Genomic DNA, 24,495 nt, shown 5'->3' on the forward strand with positions numbered 1-24,495 from the left:
GATTGTGTTTTTTCATTAAACAGTTAAAAAATCTCATTAAGTAAATAATTACGAGGCTAAATAGAAGAGTGAAGGGAATTTGAAAATTACACGGTAACTGCAATGGATGGAAGCCGAGACAATACAGAATATTCACGATGGTGTATGAGTAGCTCAGACATGTGCAGTGCGAAGCCAAGGCCAAATGAACCTGGATGCTGCGCTGCAGGATTGCATCACTGTTGGAAAGATGAGCTGTAGTGCAGAGGGAGTGAAACCTGCTCACCCTCCTGGCTTATTGTGTGACCCAGAACAAATCACTTAACCAGAGTCTGGCATAATAATGTGAATATCTCATTTGTTGTTCTGAGACATTGCTTGTATTTCTTGTTTGTGCTTAAGGGAATAAATTCTGCTTCTGCTTAACATTTTTAGGTGCATCAAATTTTTCAACTTTCAGAAGTCGTAACTTTGTGTGGTAGAATTGGGTCTGATGAGTGTGCACACATTTCCCACGTCTGTGTAGGTTTTTCTCAAAGTTGTACAAGTTAAGTTAAATTCCAGATTGTCCTAATGAAATTATAGGCATGAATCTTATTGGGTCTTACAATAGACCGGCATCTGTTCAGGTTGATTTCTACCTTGGATCTGCTTGTATAGGCTCCCATCCCCATGACCCTGGATTTGATTTAGCTGGATTGAGGGTATCATGTCATAACTTTATGCTAATTACAACTTTTTATTTTATTTATTTATTTATTTTTTTTATAAGTAAGAGTCTTCTTCTTTTTTCCTTTATAGACTGTCGATATACATAAAGAAAAAGTAGCCAGAAGAGAAATTGGCATTTTGACAACCAACAAGAACACATCGAGGACTCATAAAATAATAGCACCAGCCAACATGGAAAGGCCAGTGAGGTACATTCGGAAACCAATAGATTACACAGTACTGGATGATGTGGGCCATGGTGTTAAGGTAAGGAAATAGAATATTTGTTTACATTTGTTTCTTAATTCTAGACACAATCAAATTAAAACATTGTTCTCAGTCATGTCACATGTAGCCCAAAGGTTTTTGGTGGTTACCACTGCAAAGATCTCTGGAGATTTTAAAGATAGAACTATAAGATAAATTAACGGTTCACAAAGTTTTTATTGAATGAAAGTTATCCACATGTTTTGTGTTTTCTGTTTACTTTTGATTATTGGTCTTGTAGTACAATATTGGTGATATTTACTGTGTGGAGTTTAATACACGTTTCCCAGCCATCACATATTAAGCAGTTGTGTCCCACAAAATTCACGGTTTATCTCTGCCTTAAATGGTAGTATCTTCTTCAAATTTCATGTCTTCAGTTTATTTTCTGTTAAGAGTACATCTCGTCTCATGTTTATAATTTTCAAAAAATGAAATATAATGGCACATCTGAGGCTTTGTCTGTATCTAGTCTATAATTTGTGGATGATATAGCCCTTGGCCTTGTCATATTTTAGCGAGTCCAGGATGATAGTCAGCATCTTTAAAATCTTAAGGAGAAGCAGCTGCCTCAAGTGGATTAATTCAAGTATGTCAAGATCTTGTTTGTTAGTGGGGGTAGAGGTGATAATGGGATTGAGCAATGAATATGCACAGTAGCAATAAAAAAAAAAAGAGAGTGGCAGTGCAAGAGCCCAAAATTAGGTTCCAGTGCATGGCTCCTCATCTTACTTTCCTTAATAAAGAGCAAAAACAAGTCAAGTCAAGTTGATGCATGCCGCACCCACTAAACAACAAAACAACTCAGGATCCTGGTTGGCAACCCCCAAGGCAGACATGCGGTCCAGTCCCACCCTCCGGAAATGACCCTCTATCTGTCACAGCCAGTTGTTACGTGGGCGACCCCTTGGTCTGGTCCAGCCACTTGGGTCCCCAACAGTGACGATCTTACAAGCTGGATCACCCTCGGGAAAACGCGCCACATGGCCGTAGTGCCGTAACTGACGCTCCCTCACAATGTGCCCCATTCGGGACTCCATGAGCAACACAAAGTCAAACCTATGGTACCCAAGGATTTTCCAGAGAAACACAGTACCAAAGGAGTCCAGTCTTCGTCTCAGGTCACTGGATAGCATCCGTGTCTTGCAATCATATAGCAAGACAGGAAGCACCAGGACTCTAAAGACTTGGACCTTCGTCCTTTTGCACAGATGTCGGGAGCGCCACACACCCCTTTCCAGCGACCTCATGACCCCCCATGCTCTCCCAATCCGTCCACTGACTTCATAGGAAGAGTCACCAGAGACGTGAATGTCACTGCCAAGGTAAGTAAACCTCTTGACAAGGTCGACACTCTCTCCGCAGACACACACACTGCTGATGGCTGTGCCCAAGAGGTCATTAAAGGCCTGGTTTTTGGTTTTTATCCAGGACACTCGCAAGCCCAGACACTCAGACCCCTCGCTCAGTCTCTCGAGCGCCCCGATCAGAGCCTCCATTGACTCCGCGAAGATCACAGCATCGGCAGCAAAGTCAAGATCCGTGAACCTTTCTTCACCAACAGATGCCCCACAGCCGCTGGACTCCACGACCTTGCCCAACACCCTGTCCATACAAGCACTGAACAGAGTAGGAGCAAAAACACACCCCTGATGAACCCCAGAATCAACTGGGAAAAACAAAGAGGTCCTGCCTCCACTCTGCACAGCACTCACAGTACCAGTGTACAGGCCAGCCATGATATCCAGCAACCTTGAGGGGATCCCGTGAACCCGCAGGATGCCCCACAGGGCAGCTTGATCAACTGAGTTGAATGCTTTGCGAAAATCGACAAAGGCTGCAAAGAAACACTGCCGATATTCGCGTTTGTGCTGCATGAGAACACTTAGTGCCAGGATGTGGTCGATGGTAGACTTCTTAGGCATAAAACCAGACTGTTCCGGTCGCTGGCAGGTGAGCAAGTGATTAAGGATCCTATTGAGGACAACCCTAACAAGGACCTTACCCGGCACCGAGAGCAGTGTTATCCCCCTGTAGTTGCTGCAATCCAGGCGATCACTCTTCCCTTTCCAGATAGGGACGACAAGTCCCGTTTTCCAGTCAGTTGGGATGATGCCAGTCTCCCAAATGGAAGCAAAGATTGCTTGCAATGCCAGGAGGACTGCCTTACCACCAGCCGGGAGAAGTTCACCCTGGATACCACAGATCCCTGCAGCCTTCCCCCCAGCTGGTTCACCACCTGTGCAATCTCAGTGAGATTGGGTGGTTCACAGCTAATTGGAGGATCAGCCTCAAGAACCGTGGACCCAGAGATATCCAGCATCCTAGCCAGAGGATCAGCTTTGAACAACTGCTCAAAGTAGCCAGCTTAGCGGGTCACAACTGCAGTGTCATCCATGACTTACTTTCCTTAATAAAGAGCAAAAACAGAAGGTAAAGAACTTAGAACTGTAGCTTCATAAGGAGCCAGATGATGTGGAATGGATAGGGATGTCATAGAAACTGTACCATTTATTGGCCAATGTCATTTTGCTTGACTTCTCACTACATTCATAATGGCTAACATGGTACAACACCCTAGCACTACTGGTCCATGGAAATAAAACCTATAATGATCTGCACTTTTTCCCTCCAAAAGAATAGCCTAAAAGTATGTATGGAGTGCACAGCTTGATCTGTTTATAATGTCACTGTGACCTTCAATCATTGTTCATCTACTTGTTCTGGTGAACATACACGTTAAAGTCAGATCTGTAAATAGTCCTTTAATTTGGATTCTTCAGTTGCTGTTGCCTGTAAGAAAAATTCAAGTGATTTTTTTTTTAATTCTATGGAGGAACTGGACAACAGCAAGATCCCATTTTATATTTAAAGCTAGCGTTTATGCCAAAGCTAATATGAAGAAATGTTACAAAATCTTAATCTCTAGTTTAAACCATACCTTGTGATTCATGTTATTTAGTATTTGTATGCAAATATTACCCAAAATTACGATGTATGGCTCACCGCATTCTTATGGTTGTTTTCGTATTTTTTTGCCATTGATCATTGTGCAAGTCCTTGGCCAAAATTACATTAGTTCACTGCAGTTTTATTCATCCAGTCAATGGCAGCCATTAATTTTCAAAACCCACTTGTTACAGATGAGGGATGTGGGGGGCCATAACTTATTTCAGCTGTGTTGGGTATAAGGTAGGAACCAACATAAGGTAACTATAACAATATTGCACTGAAATATAGAGAGAGGATTTTAATTTATGTTTAGACACAAAAGTATTTTAATGAGAAAAAGAATTAATTGCTATTTGTATTTTGAATCCTTTATATATACACTGGGCACACAATATATAACATTTTTGGGAATGGTAGATAAATTGCACCTTTAGTTCAAGGCCTGTTTTTATAATAGTGTAATAATTTGAAAGGCTTGGTTTAAGCATTTGTTATCCTCCTAAGTTAAAGCATTTCAAAATTATTTCTGGAATCATGTCCAATTCATCTCTCTGGATGTGTATGTTAGGATCAAAAAAAATGATGCTTCTGAATTTTCTGCAGGGAAATTGCATCTGGGAAGATAACTTGATTTCTTTCAACATTATCACCAGGCCACTTCAAAATTCCATGGGTGCAGGTGTGAATATATAATTCTGTATTTCTTCAATGTGGAAAAACATGAATCCATCCAACCAGCAGCTGTCAGATTACAGCTATTCTTATTAATAAAGAAAGCAATTCATAATTGTGTAATGGAAACTATTAAATATTTTTCCATTTAAAAAAAAAATCCCCTTTTCTCCATTTTCATGACAATAACAGTTTGAAGTACATTTCCCTCATACAGTGAAAGATAATAAAATCAAAAAGTGCCGTCAGAATTAGAGGGATCTTAAAATGCTTACGCAACTATATGAAGAGCACTCGGTTCTCAGATGTGTTCATTCATCACTCAGTCTCTGTAGCCAGCCTTATTGAATTAGTTTCTGATTTATTGTTTGCCATTCATTCTTTTTTGAGAGTAATAAGTAACAATAAAACCGGGTAAAAGCCATTCTGTCACATTTCATTTTACTCTCTGTAAATCATTTAGCTATACATTACAGATCAGGAGGGTCATCTGACATCTAATGGATGGTACAGTTTTGCAAAGTATGAAATATTAAAATCTTGCTTTCATAATTGATATTGTAGAGTTTGTTTTGCTGAAGTATTGCTTATTGTCTATGAGTGAATTGATTACTTTCTTAATATGATTAGTGGATAATGTTTTGCCAAAATAATTATGAGCCTTAGAGAAAACCTTGATTTATTCTTTTCACTTCCCAGCTATTTACATTTATTTAAATTAATTGATAAGTCCACATAAATTAATAATAAAGTAAAATAAAGATAATCTTTCATAAATTTTAAATTTCTTTTTCAAAAAATACTTCTGTACTGTTTTGTCTTGGTAGAGTAATATATTGCTCTACTTTCCCCTATTGTATTATTAATAAGTAGCCTTTGTCAGAATGCCTAATCCCACAGACTTACCACAGTTTATAAGGTATTGTACATTATAACTTATCCCCACCTTCTCTTCTATCTCTATAACCTCAGGCAATTAGGTGTAGTAAAAAGACAATCAGGAGTTAAGTTACACATAAAACAATGTATTATTGATAATATTCATAAATAATAACAATATGTAAAGTATATTTGAATATTGGCAACCATACAACCTGATTAAATGGTGATGTATAGTTTCAGGCGGCACACAGACTTGTAGTTATTTAAAATGTCTGTAGTTAAGGCATCATTGGTGCTCAACTTTCTTAAGAACAGGCCACAAGCCTGTTCAAATATGGCTGCCAAGCTGTGCTCTTCATTGTGTTGTCTTCATCATCAGAGGTTAGTAAGAGATGCTTCTTTCAGATGTTGGTAAGAGAGAGAGAATGTGGTTGAGCATGCAGATTTATAGATTCTCTGTCCAACCCCTAGAGCCAATAGGACATCATAGTACTTAAAAGCTTCTGATCCAAGCCAATTCCAAACAGCCATACTTCAGACCAATGGGGGAATACAACATCTTAAAACCTGCCACCCCCCCAAGACCATATGTTAAAGTAACCTGGCTTCCTTGCGGGGGTTGAAAGACTTTAGCAGTGAAACACCTGCCAAACTGGTTTAAAGTACACACCCCCAACTCTGTCGTAAAAGGGGGGGGCAAACACGAATGCCTCTCACCAAAGTAACACTAGCACTTTTTTATCTTAAATCATTCTTGAGGCAGGTTGAAGACTTAAGTGCCAGCTTAAGTGGAAAATTAAAGTAAACGTACTAATTGCAACACAAACACTGCCTTAATCAGTTTTAATGCGAAGAGATGCCGACGAAAGAAGAGAAGAAGCGGGCTGCTAAGGGTAGAGAAAAGAAGAGCAGCTCAGAAAGCAGCAAGCGCATCAACCAATGAGCAAATGTATGCTAAACTTATAGAGTAAGAGTTTGAAAACTAGGCATGCTCAAGTCAAGTGTATTCGCTGCACGTTATCGTGCAGTGCGCCATTACTGGTATTTAATAAAAGGTGATTTTTGTTTCTTCAAATTCTTGTGTGATAGTCAATTTGAAATTATAATTGTGTTCAGCTTGAAGCTGTCTATCATAATCATCCAAAGGTTTTTAGACAGTGGAACTTTTTCTGAAAGAAATTGTTGTCCAGTGTTACCTTTCTTTGAAAGCCCACTCTTCAAAGAACAACAAACTAAATGAAACCAGCAGTAGAAAGCAAGTGAGGTTGGTTATTTTAATTTGTTTTAAGTAGAATACCATTTATTTTTACATTCATTTTGGCAATAATCAATTTAAATTTATCCAGATAATATTTTTACATCGTCTTAATCAAAATTGTTTGGGTTTGAGTTTGGGGACATCATTAGGTTTCACAACACTTGAATCAGTAAATGACTGCTAGTATTCAGCAGCCTTATCCAGTAAGTCTTCCTATTTAGTGTGGTAATTTAATTTTAAAAATCAAACTTTATTTTTAGTTTAAGGTTTTGTAGTTGGTGCAAAATAATGGCAACATTGTTAATGCTACTGCCTCACAGATCTGAAGTCCAGGATCTGAATCGTGAATCAGGCAAGTACTGCTTCTGTGGAGTTTGCTGGACACGTTTTCTTAAATTTCCTCTCTTGTTCCAAAAAGCATATAGATTGGGTTGATTGGTGACTCCAAAATTGACTCAGTAAGAGAAAGGGTACTCTGTGCTGGACTGGTGACACACAGACAATGGATTCCTGCCTTGTCTCTGATACCACCAGTATAGGCTCTGGCATCCCATAACCTTTTGTTAGAGTAAGGAGTTTTGGAAAACAAATAATGAATTGGGGAGAAAAATAAAAACTGATCAGTTTAACATGAATCTCAGTCACAAAAACTATTGTCCTGCACATCTATCTTGTAGAGAATGTGAATACAGTAACTACAATGCCAAAATGCTTCATATTCATTTATAGTATTGTATATCATCCCCATTGCTACACTTATTGTTCCATTAGTTTGCAAGGTTTGCCTCCTGATTAACTGTTTTGATGAAAAGTTCTTTATGCAATTTTTTTTTTTAACTGAATTTATGATAAATGCTTTCTGTAATATTTTTTGGATATGATGTACATACTCTGCAAGGTAAGTTTGTGCTCTTTGTTAATGATTTGTGTCTAAGAGTTAATATAAATAATCTTTAGGTGTTCTTTTTCAAGTCTCAGTCCTGTTAGAACTCATGTCACTGAGTGCATTTATGCTGACATTGCGTTGTCTGCCGTAATCACATTCCGGATGTTAATTTTCTTGGGAGTGTTGCTATTCTAGGAATAGCACACTTGCTTCAGTGTTCTTCCTAATGAAATGTTTGTTTGCAAAAGAGCTCCAACTCAAAATGACCTTTTTATAAAGCTATATATTTCCTGTTTGGAGATTTAGACAACTTCTCGTCTTCATAAACATAAGCTACTGCTTTATTTACATTCACTTAAAGCCTCTCCCAGTTGTGGGAGGGAAGACATGCCAGTTAAATTCATTGTCCTTTACACCGTGGAAATCTTTGTTAGATGATTAATGTGCATTAATGTTGTAGGGTCATCCAACATCTGATGGATTTAGTGCAGTGTTGCAAAGTATAAAATGTGTTATGACTGTGTGTCATCAAGATATATTTGCAAAGTGCTTAACCGAAAATGTTGTGTGGCTGACCTGCACTTTTCTTCTCTTTTTCTTTTGTGCACTCATTAAGTGGCTAAAAGCCAAGGTAAGAGGAGTCCTTTTTTTCTGTCTCTTGTCACTTTAAGGCTGCATCCTCAAAAGCAGCTGCTTGAACTCTGCTGAAAATGATATCCATTGCTCATTCACCTTTGTGTAGGAAACCTTTTCAAAATGTGAATATATTAATGTTAGCATTTTAATAAAACAAACTTCAGCTATTCATTTTAGGCTTGTGCCACATGAGAAATTTGTTAACTCGGTCCCCTGTGTCCAATTATGAAACTGAGCACAATGAATATACAGATCGGTAATAGCCGATTAAAAATGTGCCATAAAGTCGATATTTCTGCTGTGTGTTTTTTCTTTGTCTGGGTTATGCATTCATTTCACTTCTAATCTGTCAATTTAAAGTGAATGTCCCTGTCCATCACCTCATTGATGGTTGTAGACTTGCTCTCTGAAGTAGGTTCATATCTAACGGGTCTAGGCTTGTGTTTTCGTATTTTATTTCCTTTGTACATTGACTAAATCCTATTCACCCCCTCAAGGTCTCTCTCCTTTCATTCATTCATTCATTCATTTATTGATTTACTATCTGGAATTTTAATTTTTTTTTTCTGTTTAAATGCGTTATTTAAGAAGTTATTTCTTCACAAACATGGTATATATGCATTTACCATGCAAAGTTGTGTTCTAAAGTTAACTGTTTTCTTTAAAAAATTCATAGCCAATCCTAAATATGTATCGGTTTTAGGCTTCAAATAATTTAGATGATATCCCTGGACAGGGAAAAAATCTACAATGTGAGAATGACCTGACAATGCAGAATTAATACGCTAACAAGCCATAAAATTAATTAAGATCTGTTATTGTAAGGATTGGTTTCCAGTTAAACAACTGGGTTGGAACAAAAACCTGTAGCCACTGTGGCCCTCCAGCGCCAACTTTGCTCACCACTACAGTAGTACACGTCATCACCCCTTATGTTTGTGCGTATAAAAAGCGTTCAACATCTGGGAAGTTTTTATATTTTATTGTTGTACAACTTTAAATCACAATGGATTTAATTTGGCTTTTTTGACGCCGATCAACAGAAAAAAAAGACTCTTTCCTGTCAAAGCAAAAACAGACTTCTGCAAAGTGGTCTAAATGAATTACAAATATAAAACACCAAATGATTTACTGCATAAGTATTCACCCCCTTCAAGTCCGTATTTAGTAGCTGCACATTTGTCAGCCTTGATAGCCCCTGAGTCTGTGTGCACAGTTTGCTAGCCCTATTCACCTTCCACATTTAGACACTGCAGTTTTTATCCTATTTTTCATTTCCAAACTGCTGTTCAGATTGCATTAGATGTGAGATCCTAAGCTCTAGTGTATCACTAATGATAAAAAATAGCCTTTGTTTTGCATGATTTGCACTGGGCTTTCTGTTACTTCCTGCAGTGAATGTACAAATGAATGTTTAAATTACATCATGTGTAATAAAGTATACTAAAAGTAATTAGGAAGCTCTGATGCATCTTTGAGTGCTTGTAAACTAAATTAATGGTTCCCTTAATTTAATTTGGAGTGTTGGCTCTTCTAGTAGCTTCCCTTTTACTATTTGTATCTCTGTAGTAGTTTATTAGAAAGCCATCAACTCCCTTAATAGATGTCTAGAAGCTGTATACTCTAATGATATGTGTAAACTTGCTCATAATACTAAAGATAAAGCAATTGTGTAACTGATATTTATCTTTAGTGCTTTTAATGGCTTCGGAAAATAGGCTTTAATTTGAAGAAATGGAGAGCTTGCATTTTCACCATGCTTTCAACTTGAGATGACCACTTATTTGTAGAAACAAAGAAGTGTAGTAAAAGCCAATATTATGTGTATCAATGTCAAAGTTAAGGGAAACGAGAGACTATATCACCAACATTGGTATTAGGTGGAAACTAAGCTTGGAAAGTCTTAACAGTGAATTGAAGGGCCACTTATAGTAGAAGTGAAGCAGCCATAAATCCAAATCACAGTATACTATGATTTAAAATTGACAATTGCAGTAGATACTGGAACAGTGTGTACAGTATGTATATACTTTTATGTGCTGAAACACACACACAAACACATATATACAGTCATATGAAAAGGTTTGGGACCCCCTCTTAATTCTTTGGATTTTTCTTTATCATTGGCTGAGCTTTCAAAGTATCAACTTCCTTTTAATATCTGACATGCCTTATGGAAACAGTAGGATTTCAGCAGTGCCATTAAGTTTATTGGATTAACAGAAAATATGCATCATAACAAAATTAGACAGGTGCATAAATTTGGGTACCCCAACAAAGATATGACATCAATACTTAGTTGAGCCTCCTTTTGCTAATATAACAGCCTCTAGACGCTGTCCTCCTATAGCCTTTGATGAGTGTCTGGAGTCTGGATGGCGGTATTTCTGACCATTCTTCATACAAAATCTCTCCAGTTCAGTTCAATTTGATGGCTGCCGAACATGGACAGCCTGCTTCAAATCATCCCATAGATTTTCGATGATATTCAAGTCAGGGGACTGTGACGGCCATTCCAGAACATTGTACTTCTCCCTCTGCATGAATGTCTTTGTAGATTTTGAACTGTGTTTTGGGTCATTGTCTTTTTGGAATAATCAACCTCTGCATAACTTCAACTTTGTGACTGATGTTTGAACATTATCCTGAAGAATTTGTTGATATTGGGTTGAATTCATCTGACCCTCGACTTTAACAAGGGCCCAGTTCCTGAACTGGCCACACAGCCCCACAGCATGATTGAACCTCCACCAAATTTGACAGTAGGTAGCAAGTGTTTTTCTTGGAATACGGTGTTCTTCTTCTGCCATGCAAACTGCTTTTTGTTATGACCAAATAACTCAATTTTTGTCTCATCAGTCCAAAGCACTTTGTTCCAAAATGAATCTGGCTTGTCTAAATGAGCATTTGCATACAACAAGCGACTCTGTTTGTGGCGTGAGTGCAGAAAGGGCTTCTTTCTCCTCACCCTGCCATACAGATGTTCTTTGTGCAAATTGCGCTGAATTGTAGAACGATGTACAGATACACCATCTGCAGCAAGATGTTCTTGCAGGTGTTTGGAGGTGGTCTTTGGGTTGTCTGTCACCATTCTCACAATCCTGCGCATATGCTGCTCCTGTATTTTTCTTGTCCTGCCAGACCTGCTGGGTTTAACAGCAACTGCGCCTGTGGCCTTCCATTTCCTGATTCCATTCCTTACAATTGAAACTGACAGTTTAAACCTCTGAGAGCTTTTTGTAGCCTTCCCCTAAACCATGATACTCAACAACCTTTGTTTTCAGATCTCTTGAGAGTTGCTTTGAGGATCCCATGCTGTCACTCTTCAGAGGAGAGTCAAAGGAAAGCACAACTTGTAATTGACCACCTTAAATACCTTTATATCTCATGATTGGACACACCTGTCTAGGAAGTTGAAGGCTTAACGAGCTCATCCAACCAATTTGGTGTTGCAAGTAATCAGCATTGAGCAGTGACAGGCATACAAATCAGAAAAATGACAAGGGGACCCACATTTTTGTACAGCCAGTTTTTCACATTTGATTTAATTTCATACAACTAAATACTGCTTCACTAAAAATCTTTGTTTCGGAAAACACCGCAGATATTCCTAGGAAATGAAAGACATACCATTGTTATCTTTTTTGTTGAAAGGAGAGTCAATTATTATGCAGGCTGAGAGGGGTTCCCAAACTTATTCATATGACTGTATATGCATGTATATCTGTGAGATAGATGTGGCAAAGAGATTAGGTTTGGCACGAGCAGTATTTGTTAAGTTAATAAAAGACGACTTTGGAGGCGCAGAGACATCAAAATGTGAACAAAATAACATTCTATAATGCACTAATGCTGCCAGTAGCCTTGTATGGAGCTGAAGGCTGGATATTTAGCCAAGCAATTAATAGAAGACAGGATGTGTTTGGCCGAAGATGCTTAAGACAGATTATGGGAATAAGAAGGCCAAGAACAATTAGTAATGATGATTTAAAAAATGGAGCTGAGTGAAACAGGAGTATCGAGAATGAGAAAATGGGCAAGACATGTATGGCGCATGGATGACTCAAGGACAGCAAGAAGAGTGGAAAGATGGTTTCCAGAAGGAAGGAGAAGAGCAGGAAGACAGTGAAAGAAGTGGAAAGATATTGTGTCAGAGGAGCAAGTAGAAGAAACTGGGGGAAAGTGGTACAGGATAGAGAGAAGTGGATGAACATAGACAAGGCACAGAACAAAAAAAAAACTGGTAACCAGAAAATAACAAGAAAAATTGCTAAAGTTTTTTTTTTTCCTTTGGGAGAATCGTCAAAATCGACGCTCATCAATTGCACAACACTTATCTTTAAACATTTGTGTTGATGACATTACAGGGTGGTCCAGATCTAACTATGCAACTTCTAATGCAATGCAATAATTGCATAGTTAGATCTGGACCACCCTATACATATTGCACCCTCTCTATTGTGTTGCCTGCTAACTAACAGCATAGCAGCCATTTCAACAGAAATTGAAGCACCAATAAGAAAATGATACAGTGCTGCTGGAAAATGTAATTCATTTTCCACATCTTTAAAAATGCATTGTGCAACAAAAACAAAAAAAAATTGAATATAATCGATGGATTCCTTCTTTGCTAAAACCCTGGAGACAGCGCTTTAAAAAATGTCAAAGACTGCTGAGCAGTCAGAAAAAATTCAAGCCATCAGTCAAATCATGACACAAGCATGTGTTAATGGCATATATTAACTTTAAAACCAGTTGCTTTGAGAAATTATTTAATTAGAAAACTTTTTATTAAAAGCTATTACGAGCAATTTTAAAGTGAAGTGATTTCACTATGACATTGTTTTAGTCAAGAACATGAAACTACTTGCTTCAACACAGACTGTCAACGTAACTGAATTTCAGGACATCACAGCAATTCATTACAAAGTTTTTCGTCTGTTGGTAAGCGTCTGGGGCGGCACGGTGGCGCAGTGGGTAGCGCTGCTGCCTCGCAGTTGGGAGACCTGGGGACCTGGGTTCACTTCCCGGGTCCTCCCTGCGTGGAGTTTGCATGTTCTCCCCGTGTCTGCGTGGGTTTCCTCCGGGTGCTCCGGTTTCCTCCCACAGTCCAAAGACATGCAGGTTAGGTGGATTGGCGATTCTAAATTGGCCCTAGTGTGTGCTTGGTGTGTGGGTGTGTTTGTGTGTGTCCTGCGGTGGGTTGGCACCCTGCCCAGGATTGTTTCCTGCCTTGTGCCCTGTGTTGGCTGGGATTGGCTCCAGCAGACCCCCATGACCCTGTGTTCGGATTCAGCGGGTTGGATAATGGATGGATGGACGGATGGGTAAGTGTCTGTATTTGCTTTTAATAAGTTTCTTTTGCGAAAAGATCTGCTCACGACCATATGTGCTACCCAAAGATAGGATGCATGTGCACAGCAGGCTTTGCAGAGCCTTGGAAACAAATCCTGTGCTAACATATTTTAAGCTCACAGTTGCACTGTACAACAACAACATCTTTCTTATATAGCCCACAATCATACAAGGAATACATCAGTGGGTTTTAACAGGCCCTGTTTCTTGACAGCTCCCCAGCCTTGACTCCCTAAGAAGACAAGCAGAATGTCTAAACACTGGAGTTCAGTTACTTTCAGCTTCAAGATTTGTAGATCATTGACCACATTAATGACAAAAGAAGATGAAAAAAATCACAAAATCTTTCTCGGACAATCTTGAAAGTGAGATTCAAATTCACGACTAATGATGGCAAACTGAGCTGAATGCGTATTTGAAGGTGTCCTCACTTCTGTCTGAACATGATTCCTTAAAATTGAGAAAGTGGACAGGTTTTGCTTGTTGTAGTTGACTCAGATTAATGTAACGTTCAAAGAATGACGACAGAAGGATAAATTAACAGTGCTGTAGCAAAATTGAAATGATCACCCCTAGAAAGCCGTTAGCTATCATCCTTTTCTGACTTGAAGATGAACCGTCTGACAAACACACAAATTGCCTGAAAGCACAGTCATGTCATGGTGATGCTCCCGATAGCAGTGTTTTAAACCTCGTTTCATCAAACACATGTGCTGATGTACAGGAATATTCCATTTTGGTCGATCTGCTACCAGAAAACTGTTCGCCAGTTAAGTCTTGGAACCACCTCTTCACTGAGTGTCTGCTGGCAATAATCGTTGCGCAGCAAATTTAATCTTTTTGTAGATTTTGAGTGTAATTCAGAGACATTTAATTCAGATTTTTAGTTTTGTTTTCATTTTGGGAATTTTTAAGTAAGGGAATTTTATTAAAAAAAAAAAAAACTAAAACTTTTTTTTTTTGTTTTTCCAGCATGGGAACAATCAACCAGTGCGAGCTGGTACACTGTCGAGGACCAATCCACCAACACAGAAGCCCCCAAGCCCTCCGACTTCTGGACGTGGGACTTTGGGGTATGTTTGTGTTTTACGAAAATGTCCTCAGATTTTGATTTCAGTTGAATAATAAGTCATGGAGAAAAGATGTGTTGGCTTTGTCTTTTTCAAATTAAATGTCAGTTCCAAAGTACTGTTGTATGAAAAAGTAAGTGCACCCATCAAATGCTTTTACTTTTTTTAATATATGTGAACATTTCATGATTTAATCGTTATTTCAACAGTATCTTTGGATAAGGGTGATATAACTCTGTGTGTGTGAAAATTTGACTTTGCAGTAATTTATTCAATGACAAATAAATACACACGTCATTTCTGTCTGTGGAAAAAGTAAGTCCACCCAAACCCCCTCTAATAGTTGGTATTGCCTCCTCAAGTCACAGTTTCCTAAAATTATCTAGCACCCTTGACATCAACTGGAAGAAAGTTTTTCCTTTTCCTTCGTACATCATTTTTTCCACTGTGTGGTGTTTGAAGGTTGTCTTGTGTGCACAGCCCATTTCATATTCTTGATGGGAATCTGATTTTGCCTTTGACTTGGCCATTTCTTTTTTTTTTTTTAAGACATTCCTTAGTGGATTTACTGATATGTTTAGGGTCATTGTCATGGTGCAGAAGTCTCATGGAGAGCTCCAGGAATCTATTGTTTGTGTGATTGCCTCTAAAGATTGTGCAACAAAATATGAGGCTAAGGGCCCCATCGTTTTTGCCCAGGCCATTTCATTTGTGTCATTACTGAAAATACTCTGTTGAGTCAAAACTCTAAAACACGGTCTGATTTTTATTAAATATGGAATAAACAATGATGGGTGCCAATTACTTTTGTCAGTTTTAAGTCATGTTAGGGGCAATTGTGGGCCCTTATTTTTTTCCATGGAGTGGTACCAGCAAATATTTCCATGTCTGTCTATATATGTTAAAAAAGAAAGAAAACCTTAATGGGCTGTTTTTACTTTTACGCATGAAACCGCTATTGTGTTACTTTCCTTGATTTGTGAAGTACTTGAAATACTGAACATAATGATTCTGCTGCCTTTATTTATTTATTTTTACTGTCACTTAGTCAATATGATCACTTTTACTACACTCTTTGGACTTTGTGAGGCCTTAAATAATGGCATGGTGTAAGACTTTAGCCTGTAGCTAATATATTGGAGAAAGGGCCTCTCACATTTCTTGATGTGGATTGACTCGCTTGTTCTTTAATTATCTTACTAAGGTGGATAGATTTATAGTTTTCAATTCCTATTGAATGCATCAGTACTTTTAAAATTCATAGAATACTTGGATTTAAACTTTTTCTTTCGGAAAACGTAGGTGCAGTTTTGGACACAAAAGCATTTAGTAATAAATATAACATATGAAGGACTAGAGAAATGATTCACTTGCTTTGAATCAGTACTATATTCTCTAATTTCCCTTTTTAATTATTTGTTTCTATTAGTTTTTTTTTTATGTTATAGTAATTCTAAAAAATATACATATTATTCTGCTACTCATTCATTTGGGAGATCTATGAAACATACAGGATGGTCAGTGTTCAGCTTCAAACACATAATAATTTATGGAAACCCTTGGTTGCTGAGAGACAAGCTGGCTTGTTAAAGTAATCCCACCCATGGATTCATAGAGTTAGCTGGGCAGTCTTACAATCCCGTAAGTGACAACAGCTGCTGGTGTTATCCGTCGACATCCTTAAACCCCCATGTCCTTTGGATACCCGTGACTTCACAGCTGTTCATTATTCGTAATGGCTTCATCATTTATTGGGATGTAATGAACCAGAACTTAACTTGGCAAGAGAGGAGGCCTCAAGTACTACCAACTCACTCACACACTGTTTGCCCATTGTGGCCAACAAGGAGACACTTAACGTTTTGTTATAGGAGATCACTTTTGAGTATCAGGTTATTTGGCATTCTATTTTGGGAAGTGTTAGGTTTTTTTTCATTAATTAATCATGAATTTTATAAAAACAGATAAAATTATAAACCATATTAACGCTTAGTGGTGTTGAATAAAATTCTGAAACTCATAGGGACAGTAATAATGATAACGTTTATATTCTGTGTGGCAAAGCAGTTGGGATATCATTTTTCTAATATGACAGCAGAAGGCTTAAATATTTTTGGATATTTTTTATTCAAAATGTATTTTTTCTGTTTCATTTTTAGTGTAATGTATGATGCTGTTATGGATTTGTATCAATTTATATATTTAAGTTGACACTGTGCTATGTGTAAATACAAAATACTGGAACAGCCCTACAGCACCTCACGTGTTGCATCGAGCACCAATAAGAAACTGATACTTGTCATACAAACAATTGAAATTGGTGTTTCTGAGCCCTTTCTTATTTGCAATGTTGATGGACAGGTTGACAGATGAGATTAGACAGGAGTCCCCATGGACTATGATGTTTGCTGATGACATTATGATCTGTAGAAAGAGTAGGGAGCAGGTTGAGAAGACCCTGGAGAGGTGGAGATATGCTATGGAGAGGAGAGGAATGAAGATCAGTTGGAACAAGACAGAATACATGTGTGTGAATGAGGGGGAGGTCAGTCGAGTGTTGAGGATGCAAGGAGTAGAGTTGGTGAAGGTGGATGAGTTTAAATACTTGGGATTAACAGTACAGAGTAATGGAGATTGTGGAAGAGAGGTGAAACAGAGAGTGCAGGCAGGGTGGAATGGATGGAGAAGAGTGTCAGGAGTGATTTGTGACAGACAGATATCAGCAAGACTGAAAGGGAAGGTCTACAGGACGGTAGTGAGACCAGCTGTGTTATATGGGTTGGCGACGGTGGCACTTATCAGAACGCTGGAGATGGTTTTGGAGGTGGCAGAGTTAAAGATGTTAAGATTTGCATTGGATGTGACGAGTACGGACAGGATTAGAAATGAGGACATTAGAGGGTCAGCTCAAGTTGGATGGTTGGGAGACAAAGTCAGAGAGGTGAGATTGTGTTGGTTTGGACATGTGCAGAGGAGAGATGCTGGGTATATTGGGAGAAGGATGTTAAGGATAGAGCTGCCGGCAAGAGAAAAAGAGGAAGGTCTAAGAGAAGGTTTATGGATATGGTGAGAGAGGACATGCAGGTGATGGGTGTAACAGAACAAGATGACGAGGACAGAAAGATATGGAAGAAGATGATCCGCTGTAGCGACCCCTAACGGGAACAGCCGAAAGAATAAAAAGAAGTTTCTTCTGCTTAGTCTTTTTAGGTTGTAGTTTACTAAAAATTATGGTGACAATAAATATTGACTAATGCTTGAATAACAATATTGGCACAGTAGGAACTAGAAGATTGGATTAAAATCTTAACTTGGAATGCTGTCTGTGTGCAGTTTGAATGTTGTTTTTCAGGTATTCTGGTTTTCTCTCAAATCATTTAGTTGCAAATGGAAAGTTTAAACAGGACGAGTGCCAATAATTGTACCTGAGATGGAATTGCTTCCCATCCAGAATTACTGCCTACCTTGCATCCAGTGCTGTTGCTATATCCTTATATCGAAATTAGTTTGTTTTGGAAAATAAGTAAATGAAAAAGTTTAAAAAGAAAATGTTTTTGTTTGTTCAATATTTTTCTTTTCCAAAATTTTCAGTCGAAATACACCTTACAAAACTTTGGAACCTGTCAAACCACCTGTGGTTCCCAATGACTACATGACCAGCCCAGCCAGACTAGGTAGCCAACACAGTCCTGGAAGAACAGCTTCTCTCAACCAAAGACCAAGAACTCACAGGTAAGTCCGAATATTACATTGTTCTGAACCAGCAAAACTACTTTATAACTTATTAATTAGGAAGTCTAGATTTCATTAATCTGTTTGACTTTTTCTGAACATCCATCCATCCATCCACACACGCACGCACGCACACTAGTTATGTAAGCCTGGGGTCCTAGAAACTATTAAAATCGTCAGGAAAAAAAATTGAAATGTAGAGGTGTCAGGTAATTGAAAGGAACTCCTCTGGGCATCTCTCTTCTAGGAGGATTTGTTTTGCCAACGTGCTCGCATCGCTTGTGCTTTAGCGGCAGAAGGAAAAGTAAAAGGGATACCGTTTTGCCAATGTTAGTGACTGACTGACTTTGTCATTCTTCTGAAGTTTTGTTTGGCTGACGTGCTGGCATCACTTGTGTTATTAGTGGTTAAGCAAGTTTTCTGTTTCCTCAGAGGCTGGGTCCTTACCCCAACTCCACCTCTCACTTCCGGGCCAGACAGACACACACACACACTTCCACACACAGACGTTTAAATATAAGAAATATATGAGGTGTAACAGTTTAATTCCCAGAATGCACCATTAAAAATACTGCATACTAGTGGCTACTGTTGCCTTCAAAGTACTCCCCTTGTGCATCTATATACTGACTTAAACAGCGTTCCCATTTCTGGAAGCAGGCGTAGAGCTCATTTTCCAGAATACTGTTGAGCAACTGTCTCACATTCTGTTGAATATCAGTTATATTAGAAAATCTTCATTCTTTCAGCGCAGCTTTTAATTTTAGAAATAGCTAGAAATCACAGGGAGCTAAGTCAGGTGAATAGGCAGGGTGATTTAATTGAGTAATCACTTTTTTGGACAGAAATTCTCTCACAGTGAGCGCAGTGTGACTTGGCGCATTGTCATGATGAACGATCCACTTGTCAGGCCACAATTCAGGTCTTTTTCTTCTAACAGGTTCTTGTAATCTCTTCTGTACCTCTAAATAGCATTGTTGGTTGAATGTTTGTCCCTGGTGGACTATTCCCTTGTGATCGAAGAAACACACCAGCATGGTCTTAAAAAGTGAGTGCGACATTCATGCTTTTTTTAGGACGCTGTGAACCCAGGGATTTCCAATACATGCTCTGTCACATCTTCTCGCCCATCTTTTAACCTTTTATGCCACTCACACACTCGACTTTTTCATAGCATCTTCACCATATGCCACTTGCAACAGTTTCAGTAGCGCATTTACAGATTTTCACACAAAATTTAATATTAATACATTGCTCTAAATTTCGATCACCCATTTTTACGCCAAAGTATACACGCAGATATCTATTAACCTTCCCAATAGCTAACTAACAACTGGCTTGATCAACTTGCAATTTACGCACATAATTAGTTCAAACATGTTCAAACACGAATACTTATGTGATTTCAATACAATTATGTCACGGGTGACACTAAGCGGTCATTCCAGGAATTAAATTTTCACATCTCATATATATGTATGTAGATACACACAGTATATTATATATGTGTGTGTATACTAGGATACCTGCAGACCTCCAATCCTAAAATAATGGTGTTTTACCATTTTGGCAAAGCAGTTTCTTGATTTCACCATGAAAATGTAAAGCCTCACAGGGAACACATTGGCAATGTGACTTTCCAAAGTAGTGCTCATTTGTCTGCTTACATTCCTCTACAGTTTATGTTCTTGCATTCTGTATCCTCTATGATTGCCTATTATGGATTTCTCTGTTATGATTTATGATCAATAAACGCAATACTTTCAGCTGATTATGAATTCTGAACACATACATTTTTGTGCCCTGGGGGATTATCAGTGGATGGGTTTGCGGAGACTGAGCTTTTATATCACAATAAGTGTTTCCGTCCATCAATTAGACGCTCGGTAGATGGTGCCACTCTTACTTTCTACCTATGATATTGTTCTTCATCATGTCAGTGGCTCCTGCCGTTTGCTTCATGCTCTGCAGATGTTGCTGCTATTCTTTTCCTTTCTGCCATGTCACTTTCTCGAGTAGTTAACGGCCCTGGAATGGGGGATTAACTATATAGAAAAAGTGTTTTAATTTCTACTTGGAGAGACTGAAATGTATGCAAATACCTTTAAATTAAAGTCTACACTGTGCAGTTTAATCACATCTAAATTATTTGGGTAGTAATTTTAAACTGTGGAGCAGAGGGGGTGTGAATCCAGAAAAAAACGTGTCTTTCTTCCAAGCATTATGGAGGGCACCGTATGTAATTGTATATTCCTTGGTCATTCCTGCTTGCCTCTAACAATTCTTCTTTTGCTCTTCAATACCTTCCCACTACCACCATCTTTCTCTGACTTTTGCACTACTGAATATGCCGACAAAATATAATCACTTAAATATTATGATTGTACTGAGAACAGCACTGGTAAAGAACTTTACACTGACCTCCATGAATCGTCTCTTTTCTAGAACTCCAGTACAGTTCAGATATTCATTGAATATGAATGTATTTACTTACTTAAAATGGAGCAGTACAGGTGGGGAACAGTGAAAGTGTTATTACTTTCTGCTTGTTTTATCGGTGGCAAATGAATTTGAACAAATGCCTCTCTTCTTATATGGACTGTGTGCTAAAAGAGAGTGGGTCCCTCAATTTGGATGCAGTGCTTCATTATTGGAGTTCCCAGTGAAAGTGCTAATTGTGCTGCAGACTGTGCCGTTCTGTTTGCTTTGCCATTGATTGTCGTTTTATTTATTTATTTTCTTTAGCGGCAGCAGTGGTGGAAGTGGTAGCCGAGAAAACAGTGGCAGCAGCAGTATTGGCATTCCTATCGCTGTGCCTACACCTTCTCCTCCTGTGATGGCGCCAGGTAGTCCTACAGTTTTTATTCTTTTTTTCCTTGTGAAATATGATAAATTGAGTATTGATTGAGTCTTGCTAAACACCTACAAGATATCTGCTTTCCTTCCACAGTAATACATTTACAGCTTGCTTCCAAAATGAAGTTAAAATTCTGCCCTGTTAAAGGTTTCTTGATTTGTGCTATAATTATAGTCAACAGATTTACATTACAGTATGTGTGGCAGAGCCCTGTGACATTTATAGATGATCAAATCCTGCGTGGAGACCACAATATTGATGACCATCAGCATGTTTATTAAATGATGCCTTGTGTTTTTTTTTTTGAACAGGAATCTGAGAAATTCTTAACATGTTTCAGCAGGTGATGTGAACTGTTACTTCTCACTGTTGCTCATCAAATCTTTTTTTAGCTCCTATCTCGCCTGTCATGTTGCAGCTTGAAACTGTAGTGACAGCTGTAGATAAATTGAAATCAAGGATTTTTATTGAGCCGAGATGGTGTTGTGGCTTTTAAAATTACCATGCACTTTTCAAGATACTTTTTTAAGTGATCATTTAGGAGCTGAATAGTTTATTTTTTCAGTATGTTTTCATTACAATGTCAACATTTTAATATTTTGAAAGTACCCTACAACTCTGAATTGATTAAGGCAGACTTGAAAATGTTTATTTTTAATTTAATAGGTTTTATTAATTATGCACCTAAAAACAATGACCAGGACAGGCAGTGGAAGCAAAGGGGATGATGGCATCATGGCTAGTGCTGCTCGTTCTCTCCATAACACATTGCCCAGGAACAACTTCTGCCACTGGCTCATACCACCATAGTGTGCTACTGTGCTTCAGACTGCATAATGCCTCTTCTTATCATGCTAGTCTTCACTATAGCCAGTTTAAAGGTAAAAAAGACAAGCACACATATGCTAGAAAAATGTTTCTAAAGGGGCACAGTACTTTAGATCTATGAATATTCTTTGATAGGTCTGAGACTAGTGCTTGACTATAGACTTACATTTTGTTGTAATTTTGTATGTTCTGTTCTCAGTTTTCTCTTAGGATCAGTAAAGTATGCCATATCAATCATCAAAATCAATCATAAAATCAAACCCTGACTTATACGCCCATTCAAAAATACGACACTTACATTTATTTATTTATTTTTTTAACATCTTCTTGCTTCCTCCAGTCTTGCACCAGTTTCTCAGACACATTGAATTTTGTTGCAGCAGCGCAGTTACCAATTTCTTTTGCCACTTCAACAACTTTTAATTTAAAACCAGCTTCATATTTTCTTCTGATCGAACGCTCCATCATAGATAAAGGTGTATGAGGTTGTGAGATACAAAATACACAAAACAGTGCAAACATTGCTTCAGAATAGTTCAGGTATTACCATGTGGTCATGTAGGCACAATACATAGAAAAAAAAAGGCAGTGTGCTCCGTGGTTACTCTCTCAGGTGGGCGTTAGCATATTGTAATCTCTTGGAGCAATAGTGTGAGTTCTCTACATTCGACTTATACAACCGACATTGTGAAATACCGGAAATTATATGGTAAAATCGAGCAACGACTTATCTGCGGGAGAACTTAAACGCAAGTATATACGGTAATTATTTGTCTCTGAAACATTACATAATTAATAGAAAATGGATTATGAGAACTTACTCTAACATAAGATGAGCTATTTATAGTCTGACCAGACATCCTGGATTTCCTGAGAGTGTCCTGTATTTCTTGTGCAATTTTGGTGTCCCAACTTATTCTTTTTAAAAAAAAAAATTCTCATTTCTCCCATATTTTAAACACAACTCATTTCTCAGTTCAGCAATTCATGGGACAGCATGCGTAACATTTCAGAAAGAGCACATTGCTGGGTACGTACTTAACACCGTATCCTTACGGTTCAAAACAGACAATATCACACCAATCGGTATTACAGTATTATACTGTATTTACAGTATTCTGTATTTATGAACTTATGTTTACGACCTGGGACACTCACACATGCAAGATCAAGGAGCTTATTTCAGCCTTGTGCTTTATATGATTTCGCATTTGTGAACATCTACTGAAGAACTTCAGAGAGAATTTAAATTTCTAGCAAAAGGTATGATTCTGAGAACCGCAAACTGATACATGGAGTTGCATTTTCTATTTCTCGTGGACAATGTAGCAATATTATGCATCATATCAATACCGAAAAACAAAGATGCTGAAATAAGTCTTCTACTCCAGGATTTGAAAAGTTTTATGTCAATAAAGAAAATTCAGGAACAGACAGAAAATTATGTAAGTGAAGGGCTGTTCTCTTATCGGCAGCATAAATTAAATAACCCTTCATGATCTAAATGGCTGTGTAGAGATTTGTAATTCTGTTGTGTGCAGACCATGTCAAAGAGGTCATAGCTGGCATTGTAACATAACAAAATGCCCCTAGCATGTACATAACAAACACATAATAATAAAATTCCTTATCAAATAAGCATCTTTGAAGGCAATATTAATTTTTTTTGTTTAAACTATTATATGATGGAATAGTGTAAACTTATTTGTATACAGCATTGTAACAGAATGATGCACCCCATCATTCTCTGCTTCCTGTGTCCATCTTGTATTATTTCGGGGAGAATCTTGCCACCCCATTTAAGAACTTACTTCTAACAGGAAGACATTTCTGTGTACTTTGACAACATCAAATCTATTTATCCATCTTTTTTTTTTTTTTTTTTTTACTCAATTAATCTGTATATATAAAAGCCAAATACCACTGACTCACTCATCAGTAGTTTCCCCTTGGTCCATAGGTGCTCACTAAGAAACGGTTTTAAAAATTTCATGGACCAAGCACGAAATTTCTTAGTTTTTTAGACCCGTTTGTATATCTGTCCCCTCTTCATGGGAGAACTACTTAATGGATTTAGATCGGGTTTTTTCTATAATTCGCTTGAACATTCCATTGATTTTGCGACTTTCTCATCGCATTAAGTATCATAGTTTGCTTGTGGTAGTGATTTATTAGCGCAAATCCAAGAGACACTCATTGGGGGAGGGGCGGGGCCCTCCTCACTCACGCGTCTGCCTCGGGGCGTAACCTTAACTCCACCTAGTTAGCGAATGAGAGAACTACTTAACAGATTTAGATCTTCTTTTTTTCTAGAATTTGCTTGAACATTCTGGTTGATTTTGCGACTTCTCTCATTGTGCTAAGAATCATAGTTCACTTGCAGGAGCGATATATTTGCACTAAGGGGCCC

General features: G+C 38.1%; 1 protein-coding gene across 8 annotated transcripts in view; it reads left to right on the plus strand.

Moving 5' to 3' along the window:
• Window positions 1-24,495, plus strand: part of abi1a (abl-interactor 1a) — a 198,911-nt gene that overhangs the window by 138,152 nt on the left and 36,264 nt on the right. For 5 of the 8 annotated variants that reach the window (XM_051928996.1, XM_051928993.1, XM_051928995.1 and 2 more), the window contains exons 3-7: window positions 781-957; window positions 8,224-8,238; window positions 14,571-14,671; window positions 18,260-18,400; window positions 21,146-21,246. In XM_051928996.1, the coding sequence (XP_051784956.1) occupies window positions 781-957; window positions 8,224-8,238; window positions 14,571-14,671; window positions 18,260-18,400; window positions 21,146-21,246 (535 nt within the window). The remainder of the gene's footprint in view (window positions 1-780; window positions 958-8,223; window positions 8,239-14,570; window positions 14,672-18,259; window positions 18,401-21,145; window positions 21,247-24,495) is intronic. The other 3 variants (XM_028804356.2, XM_051928992.1, XM_028804357.2) reach the window with 1 other exon arrangement.

Source organism: Erpetoichthys calabaricus, chromosome 6 (assembly GCF_900747795.2).
Source record: "Erpetoichthys calabaricus chromosome 6, fErpCal1.3, whole genome shotgun sequence".
Lineage (NCBI taxonomy): Eukaryota > Metazoa > Chordata > Cladistia > Polypteriformes > Polypteridae > Erpetoichthys > Erpetoichthys calabaricus.